Here is a 9965-nt window from a genome sequence, read left to right on the forward strand (position 1 = left end):
AGCGTTGTGACTGGCCAGACCAACCCGCTTCAGGAAACCCCTGTCCATTTTGCCCCAGACATTTGGGATTGTTCCCCCGTAGATAGCTGCTACCATCTTGATGTTGCCTGTATTTCGCAACTACAATGAGACAATCAGCCCATAGGCCCTGGATAGCTGGGCTCCTTGCTTAAATGTTACGGGACTCGACTGACTTGTCCAGGCTCCCAGCCCCAACTGACTAACTCAGGAAGCTCTCTCACTTACACTCAGTTGGCCCCTCCTAATAAGCTAAATCCTATTGGTTTATCCAATTCCTAACTTACTCTATTCTATTGTGCCCCCTCTTGTGGGCTAATCCAAATCCTACAGTCTCCCTACATTTATTCAATGCAAGCAATATATGTATATATTGGTAATACTTTACACAGAGTCATATTATAGTACACACAACATATACACAATTTAGCAGCATTATAGAACATATCAACAACACCAGTTTCTCAGAGACGTAAAGACACGGGTATATGGAAGTGGGGTGCAAACCAGTCCTTGTACACCCCTTACACATGTGTGGCACCCCAGGAGTTCGGGTACCACAGTGGTGCTGCCTTCCTCTCGGGGAGGGTAATGCCATGCCTGGAGACAGGGGGGATCCCTTTGGCAGGTAATCTTACATTCAACACATTCTGACTTCAGGCTAGAAGGAGGAGCTCAAAACACAATTTAAGGGGAGCTTCCCTGATATATACATCCTGGTCTGGAGAAAGAGTTAGACAGTTGATAGCAGACAGTGAAGGAGCACAGAGAAACTTAGGAGCTAGAGCAGGGCTGCGACTGGGCCCCTATAAGCAGAGCACAGAAACCGGGCACCGGGAGCCCGAGGTTGTGGGCTTTCCCCTTTTACTTGAGTGCCCAGGGCCACGGACGCTGCCACCGTGACCACCCTTTAATTGCGACCAGACCTGGTACCAAGTATCCCCACTGCTCTGGCGGGCGACTCACATGCATGCAAGGTAAGGGTATAAGGAGCCATGCATTCAAGGGCGGGGATAAGGAGCTATGCATACAGAGATGGGGAGCCATGCATACAAGGATGGGGACGGGGAGCCATGCATACAAGGACAGGGATGGGGAGCCATGCATACAAGGATTGGGATGGGGAGCCATGCATACGGGGACGGGGAGCCATGCATGCCAGGATGGGGATGGGGAGCCATGCATACGGGGACGGGGAGCCATGCATACCAGGATGGGGATGGGGAGCCATGCATACAAGGACAGGGATGGGGAGCCATGCATACCAGGATAGGGATGAGGGGACAATACATGGCCGGCTTATAGTCGAGTCAATAAGTTTTCCCAGTTTTTCATGGCAAAATGTGGTGCTTCAGCTTATACTTGGGTCGACTTATACTCGAGTATATACGGTATATTGTTTTCATTTTTTTGATCTTTAAAGGCAGATAAAAAATTGTAAGAAGCAAAATAAATTCAAATTCCCACCATTTTAGTGTTGATTTCCTTTACACAAATTATATACAAAGAATTATATAATTTCCTTTACATGCTTGTGTTAAATTGAACTGCATTTTATTACAGGTACGCCATACGCAGTTAGTGAAAGAAAGGAAGATATGCTCACCAATATTTACTCACTGGCAGAAGACCCAGGGACAACACAAGATTCTGAATATTCTCTAATTCAGCTCACAAATACGACTTCATCTGGGGATCATTGTTCTAAATCTGATGTAAAAGCAAATATTGCAGATGGAGAGTATGCTGAAGTCAAAACAGAAAAAAAATATAAGGACGAGGGAGATAATACATGCACTGCCTACTCTGTCGTGTGCATAAATACCATTTAACTAGGACTACAAGTAACTTTCTGTTTTTTCTTCTAAAATAGAGAACTTTCACAATTAGATTAGATTCTGATAAAAAAATATAATGTAACAATGTTGCAGCTATACCAAGACCACATATTACCACTATACATACATTTACATTGCTCAAAAAAATAAACGGAACACTAAAATACCACATCCTAGATATCACTGAATTAAATATTTCATTTTTTTCATTACATAGTGGAATGTGTTGAGAACAATAAAACATAAAAATGATCATTGTAAATCAAAATGAATATCCCATGGAGGTCTGGATTTGGAATGATACTCAAAATCAAAGTGGAAAATCAAATTACAGGCTGATCCAACTTCAGTGGAAATGCCTCAAGACAAGGAAATGATGTTCATGTTCAGTTGTGTGTGTGTTGCCTCCACGTGCCTGTATGACCTCCCTACACCTGGGCATGCTCCTGATGAGGCGGCGGATGGTCTCCTGGGGGTTCACCTCCCAGACCTGGACTGAATCATCCGCCAACTCCTGGAAAGTCTGTGGTGCAACGTGACGTTGGTGGATGGTGCGAGACATGATGTCCCAGATGTGTTCAATCGGATTCAGGTCTGGGGAATGGGCGGGCCAGTCCATAGCTTCAATGCCTTCATCTTGCAGGAACTGCTGACACACTCCAGCCACATGAGGTCTGGCATTGCCTTGCATTAGGAGGAACCCAGGGCCAACCACACCAGCATATGGTCTCACAAGGGGTCTGGGGATCTCATCTCGGTACCAAATGGCATTCAGGCTACCTCTGGCGAGTACATGGAGGGCTGTGCGGCCCTCCAAAGAAATGCCACCCCACACCATTACTGACCCACTGCCAGACTGGTCATGCTGAAGGATGTTGCATGCAGCAGATCGCTCTCCACGGTGTCTCCAGACTCTGTCACGTCTGTCACATGTGCTCAGTGTGAACCTGCTTTCATCTGTGAAGAGCACAGGGTGCCAGTGGCGAATTTGCCAATCGTGGTGTTCTGTGGCAAATGCCAATCGTCCTGCACGGTGTTGGGCTGTGAGCACAACCCCCATCTGTGGACGTCGGGCACTCAGACCATCCTCATGGAGTCGGTTTCTAACCGTTTGTGCAGATAAATGCACATTTGTGGCCTGCTGGAGGTCATTTTGCAGGGCTCTGGCAGTACTCCTCCTGTTCCTCCTTGCACAAAGGCTAAGGTAGTGGTCCTGCTGCTGGGTTGTTGCCCTCCTATGGCCCCCTCCATGTTTTCTGGTGCACTGGCCTGTCTCCTCATAGTGCCTCCAGCCTCTGGACACTACGCTGACAGACACAGCAAACCTTGCCACAGCTCGCATTCCTGTGCCATCCTGGATGAGCTGCACTACTTGAGCCACTTGTGTGGGTTGTAGAGTCCGTCTCATGCTACCACGAATGTGAAAGCACAACCAACATTCAAAAGTGACCAAAACATCAGCCAGAAAGCATTGGTACTGAGATGTGGTCTGTGGTCCCCACCTGCAGAACCACTCCTTTTTTGAGTGTGTCTTGATAATTGCCACAGGAAAGATGTATATCTTAGTAACGTGTTAGCCAGTAGATAGAAACATATTTAGAACTGAGAGTCCTCAGTGGTTGATACCTTTTAATGGCTAACTGAAAAGATGGTAACAAATTGCAAGCTTTCGAGACTACTCAGGTCTCTTCATCAGGCATAGACTAAAAATTTAGTCTAGCCTGATGAAGAGACCTGAGGACCTGAGGTATCAACCACTGAGGACTCTCAATTCTAAATATTTTTCATTGATAATTGCCAATAATTTCCATTTGTTGTCTATTCCATTTGCACAACAGCATGTGAAATTGATTGTCAAACAGTGTTTCTTCCTAAGTGAACAGTTTGATTTCACAGAGGGGTGGAGCCGCATATTCATCCCTGTAATGAGCGGCACCACGTGACCGCTCACACAGGACAAGCTGCCGGCGCTGAAAGGAAGCATCGCGGGAGCTGGGTGAGTATTTTAATGCAAGCGGGCGGGCGCATGGAGTGGGAGGTGGGAGGTGACCACAAACTTTATTTTAAACACAAAAACCCCCAAAAACCTTGATTTGTCATTCCTTCTCTCCAGCGAACGCTGCTGGGGAGAAGGAATGAATGCCGGCTTCAGCAGCACACGCAGGGGGATAGCACTTAACTCTAGCGCTGTCTCCTGCACGGTCCGTGTGGTCCTCAGTCAGCACACGGGCGGCACACGGACAGCATCCGTGTGCGGTACGTGTTGACACGGACCTATTGACTTTAATGGGTCCGTGTGATCCGTGTGCTTCCACGAACACTGACATGTCTCCGCGTTTTGCAAACGGACACACGGTCCGTGAAAACACGCTTACATGTGCAGAGACACATTTATTTTGATGTGTCTATGTGAGTCAGTGTCTCCGGTACGTGAGGAAACTGTCACCACACGTACCGGAGCCACTGACGTGTGAAACCGGCCTAACACATCCACTGCTACTGTCACCTTTTAATTTAGCACATTATTATGATACAAGTGTAAAACTTAATTAATTTCCAAAACTATGTTACCACACTAAGCCAACCTAGCAGTAAAATGAAATCAACTGCTTGCTATACAAGGTTCAATAATTTGAATAGTCACAAACACTTCATGTTGCACAAAAATGTTGTGACTTTTGTCATTTTTACACCACTTTGAAGCAGCTTCCCTAAAATGGTGGAACTGGGGAGGAGATGGGGTGGAATGTGGAGTCCTGCCTATCAAATTTAACAAAACTGATAATATTCCTAGTGTTTTTTTAGGACAGAAATGTTACTGCAGGGAAATGTTACTACAGTCCCTGCTTGGAGTAACATTTCTGGTGAGGTGAACAGAGGCACACACCATTGATAAGATGTGCCAAATTATTTAAATGCAGTGCGCCTCTTAATAAATTTGGCACATTTTTATTCCTGAACACCCCTCATACATGTAGGGTCGGTGTTTTTCATAGGCAGACCAGGCAGACGCCTGGGGCCCCCACCTACAAAGGGGGCCCCCTGCATCTGCAACCCTTGTATGAAGTGCCCAGAGGGTGTACAGCAGTGAAGCAGCAGTCCCAGAGCATCTCTCCCAAACCCCCCTTGAGACCCCCTCAGTGTAGTGATTTACTCATGTGGTCCTGGAGCTCTGTGCTGTTTGCTGTAGGATCAGGTTTCACAGTCACATACAGCAGGGATCAGCATGGGCTCTGACCACAGTCACTGCTTGTAATCTGACATGGCGACCTCCTGTCTCTACTGTCTGGATGACACAAGACAGGAATATAGTCTGCTGAATCAGGGCATTTATTATATAGAAATAAATGAATTCCCACATGAAACAATAAGGGTAAACTATACACATATAGTACACGTGTGCATAGGAATCGGCGTTTTTGGTGCATTTTTTGCAGCCAAAGCCTGTTCTCTTGGCAGTAAAAATACTGCTTTCAAAACACCCATTTTTTAGGGTATGTGCAGAGGATCCAGAAATGGCAGCCCTTTGGATGCAGGGGACATGTGCTGCATCCAAAGTGCTGTCATCTTTTGAACACAGGTGATTCCGCGTGTGTTCATTGATCTGTGTGGAATCCCTGCATCCTATACATTGCAGGGGTGAGATTTCTCTTCTGGAGACTCGCGTCTGCGCCATATAAATTGGCATGCTACAGCCTGGACAGACGTGCCCCATGTCCGTCTCTGCGGGTGAGGTGCAGGTGATAGTGCACGCATAGTAGAGATGGAATTTCTTGAAATCCCATCCAGTATACTGTAACATCTGGCCGCTGCGGGTTGGACGTTGCACAAGTACACAGCAGCCGACCCGCAGGAAGCTCATGTGCGGTACTTCCGGACTCCGTACAGGAGGCGGCGATCACGAAGCTGGACAGGAGCTTCCTGTCAAACACTGCCCCAATGAACGGCAGGATTCACCATATTTAAACCGGCTTACCCCCTGCCCTGACACGCCTCCAGAAGAAGCTAACGCGAAACGCGCGATGGGGTAGAGGGACGCCGAGGCACTCACACTAGGCTGGCAATAAGGTAATATGTTGCGTTGTTACACCATTCCATATGCACTTAGCATTGTGGGAGTCTTAGTTTATGGATACAGCATAGTTATATGCTTCTCTCATTAAGGGATATTGGCACTTACATTTGCCACATTATATGGTTTTCTGAGAGTGAAAATATCAACCATATTCATTACACTTTCATATATGCAGGCTTTTTCACTATGGTCTAGCTGCTCATGTGTCTACAAATGTCTAGCCATTTTTTTGTGTGTTTACATTTGGCAAAATAGTCCCTCTTTTGAGGATTTGCACCTTCTTAACATGTAGTAACTCATTTTTATATGTTTTTTATTATCATGTTTAATAAAATTGATAGTTTTACCACAGTACCATAGTGGAGATCTTATTACTTCTAGATCGCACTTATTGTGATGGATTTCAGAACTGTAGCGCTTTTTAAATCTGTAGTGTGTCACTTCTTTCAGTGCGTTTTCACTTTAGAAAGCAATGAAAGAATAAAAAAGCTGCAGGTATTGCAACGGCATTTTTCACTGCAATTTTTTAAGTGGTTTTGGTGAATTAAACTATTAGGTCTCGTTCACATGTTCAGTATTTCACATCAGTATTTGTAATGCAGAAACAGCAGTGGAACAATGAGGCTATGTGCACACGTTGCGGAAAATGCCACAGATTTTTCCACGCAGATTCCTAAAAATCTGCAGGTAAGACGCCCTGCGTTTTACCTGCAGATTTACGGCGGAATTACCGCGGTTTTTGTGCGGTTTTCAACAGTGTTTTTACACCTGCAGATTCCTATTATTGAGCCGTAAATCATGCAGCTGCGGCAAAGAAAACTAAATCTCCGAGCACTAACAAATACTCGGAGACCACCCGAGTGTGCTCAGGAAAACAAAGAGTATACTGGCTCATCACTAGTTATTACGGTTGTGTAATATCTATAGATTCTCATTTTGCAATGTTTATTCAATGATGACTTTTTTATATTTTTTTATTATTGGGAAAGGGAACTTTTTGATTTTTTTTTATTGAAAAACAGAGGTGTCAAACTGCATTCCTCGAGGGCCGCCAACAGGTCATGTTTTCAGAATATCCTTAGCATTCCACAAGGTGCTGGAATCATTCTGTGCAAGTGATTAAATTATCACCTGTGCAATACAAGGAAATCCTGAAAACATGACCTGTTGGCGGCCCTCGAGGAATGCAGTTTGACACCTCTGTTGAAAAACATCTGTGAGGCATATTATATTCTTTCTTAAAGGGACTGTCCACTACTAGGATTTCTTGATCTAAATGCTTGGCTCCGATAAAATAAAAAAGCTTATCCTCGCTTCCCTTGCCGGTGCCGTTCCAGAGGTGTCGGCACTTGCTCTCCCGAGAGTTCTCGTGCGGTTGTTATGACATGTCAGCCTGGCGCCCAATCAGCATGGCATCCCTGTCCTTGCCTGTGCACAAATTGAACATCTAGAGGAAATCAGAGATCAGCCGGTTGGATTGTCAGTAAAAAAATACTTTGCTTTAACAATTTGTCTTGTTTCCTCATCATGGGGATAAAGGGGTTTGGTGCTGCGCAAAGTGTGGCAGAGCTGTACCTGAAGGTGTCCACAGCAACATCATCACGCACACACACGCAGGGACCATATTTTACTCTAGCGTGCCGGGGTGTGCAAGATAAGTACCTTGCCCACGGCAACCGCCCTGTGCCACGTTAGACATTGCTGCAAACTCGGGATTCACACCGCCAGAAGACAGTGCATGGTCTTTAAGGAGTTCATTTTTTTCTCTCGTTCTAACTGCACTAAAAACTGCATTTACACTTTGGTTGGATTCATACAGAAATTTTTGCAACTGTAAGTCAGTTCCATGTATGCAGCAAGCACATGGATTTCTGAAAGTCCAATTCCAATAAATGGTGCAGTCACAGTTAATTTGCAAAAAAATGACTGCATGTGCTTACAACCCTCAGGGTACGGCCTGACAATGTGGTGAAGGTGTAGTAGCAGTGTGAGTGAAGCTTCACCCACCCTCGTCTGGCTGTACCTTGGTAAGTAAAATATCATGGCATGTTGTGGTTACGGTGTTATTTTTTACATGTTTTATTTTCAAACCACATTCATTACAAATATAACATAAACATTATTATTATTATTATCATTACAAATAAACACTGTGGTAAATTATTGCCTGTTCATAACAAAAGCCAGTGAGATGGGGAAGAGGGGGGTATGTGGTTTACTTGTACTACTCTTCCTTTCAGTCTTAAATCCATTTGCACTGAACTAATGTACATGCCTTCTAATAAATTTGATGCATTTTTGGCTGTCCGTAAGTCAGAAATGTAAACTACAAGTTGGAGCAATTGGTGGTTGAAAATCCCACCACCTAACCTCAGCTTTTCTTGTCACTTTTGAAAGTGTGAAAGCAAAGTAACAGGTGGTAGATTTTAGTGCAAATATGTTATTATAAGCAAAAATGTGAGAATCCAGAGATTGACCGCAGTGGTCACATTCTATTGTGGTGACACCATCACAGCGATGTGAAAAACTACCATGGGCAATATCAGAGAGGGAGCACAGGAGTGGCAGGATATAGCTAATGCTCATTTAATTATTATTTTTTTTAGAAGAGAAAGTCTATGGAAAAAAATGAGAGTTGAAAACCCATTTAATAAAACCATCCTATTGTGTTTTTGAACTTACCCTGGAAGCAGGCCCAAAAGGCAAGGGAGCCTGCTTCCAAATCCACAGCATGGACTGCAAAGGGCCCATATACTGTTCTTGAACAGGGGCCCTCTTCTGTCTGTGTGCGCCCCTGCTATATTTGGTTTTATTTGCCTTTAATATTATTTGTATTGGTTTCAAATGTTACATAATAAATGATTATCTATATATATAATTGTCTAAGGGTTTTTCCATCTGTCTGTCTGTCTGTCTGTCTGTCTTTCTGTCTGTCTTTCTGTCTGTCTGTCTGTCTGTCCTGGAAATCCCGCGTCTCTGATTGGTCGGGGCCGCCAGGCCTCGACCAATCAGCGACGGGCACAGCATGGCGACGATGATGTCATAATGGAAATCCCGCCTCTCTGATTGGTCGAGGCCTCCAGGCCTCGACCAATCAGCGACGGGCACAGTATCGATGTAGATGTCATAATGGTTGCCATGGCGACGATGATGTCATAAAGGTTGCCTCGACCAATCAGCGACGGGCACAGTCTGCTGCGAATTCTGGAATCATCATTGTCTATATACTACGGGGACATCCATATTACATACAGGGTATATTATATATATATATATATATACTAGATTATGCATATTCTAGAATACCCGATGCGTTAGAATCGGGCCACAATCTAGTATATCATATTTATGGTATTGTATATTGCAATAATACATACAAATTATGCACAAGACATGTCTATATACTGTAACTCTAGCAATCATAGACCTTTATTTTCTTACCACCTATTAAAGATGCAGCATTAAATTACATGCAAAATGTAAGTATTGCTTTTACTTTCAGATTAATCTCTCATCCTTTTTATACTATAAGTGAATGTGTATATAGCCATATGCAAAAAAATGTCTCTTGCATACATTGTCATTTTTTGGGTCAGAAAAAAAAGTTTAAGGTTATATGCAGTTTTGCAACCATTTATTGTTATTTCTGTAATGTATCTAAAAGATATTTTGCAAATAGAACATTTTTTATTATTAGCTCTGTGTAACTAAACTTTAAATGTTATTCTAAAGTTCCTTGGATGTACTGTAGTCATCTCAATGTCGGTTTTGTAATGCAGAATACATGTAATACATAGAAGTCAAATCCTATAGCCAAATACTCTGTTTGTCCTTCTATGAAGGAGAGAAGGGCACATATGACTTTTGAGCTTTTGGTCCCTATAATTGGCCTACAGAGAAGCGGCCTATCCACATTACAGGACTGCACTGCCCATAGGGTGGGACTCGGGAGGGGGTTTATCTGAACAGGGACCTTATTTACATTGCATCTGTAATAGGGCATTTATGGAAATTCATGAAACCATACATTTATT

General features: G+C 43.9%; 1 protein-coding gene across 1 annotated transcript in view; it reads left to right on the forward strand.

Annotated features, from left to right (window-relative positions):
* The window catches only part of LOC143775573 (uncharacterized), a 109025-nt gene extending 105189 nt beyond the window's left edge, over window positions 1–3836 (forward strand). The window contains exon 7 of the mRNA XM_077263865.1: window positions 1582–3836. Within this exon, the coding sequence (XP_077119980.1) occupies window positions 1582–1850 (269 nt within the window). The 3' untranslated portion in view covers window positions 1851–3836. The remainder of the gene's footprint in view (window positions 1–1581) is intronic.
* The last annotated feature ends 6129 nt before the right edge of the window (window positions 3837–9965 follow it).

Source organism: Ranitomeya variabilis, chromosome 5 (assembly GCF_051348905.1).
Source record: "Ranitomeya variabilis isolate aRanVar5 chromosome 5, aRanVar5.hap1, whole genome shotgun sequence".
NCBI classification, from domain to species: Eukaryota; Metazoa; Chordata; class Amphibia; order Anura; family Dendrobatidae; genus Ranitomeya; species Ranitomeya variabilis.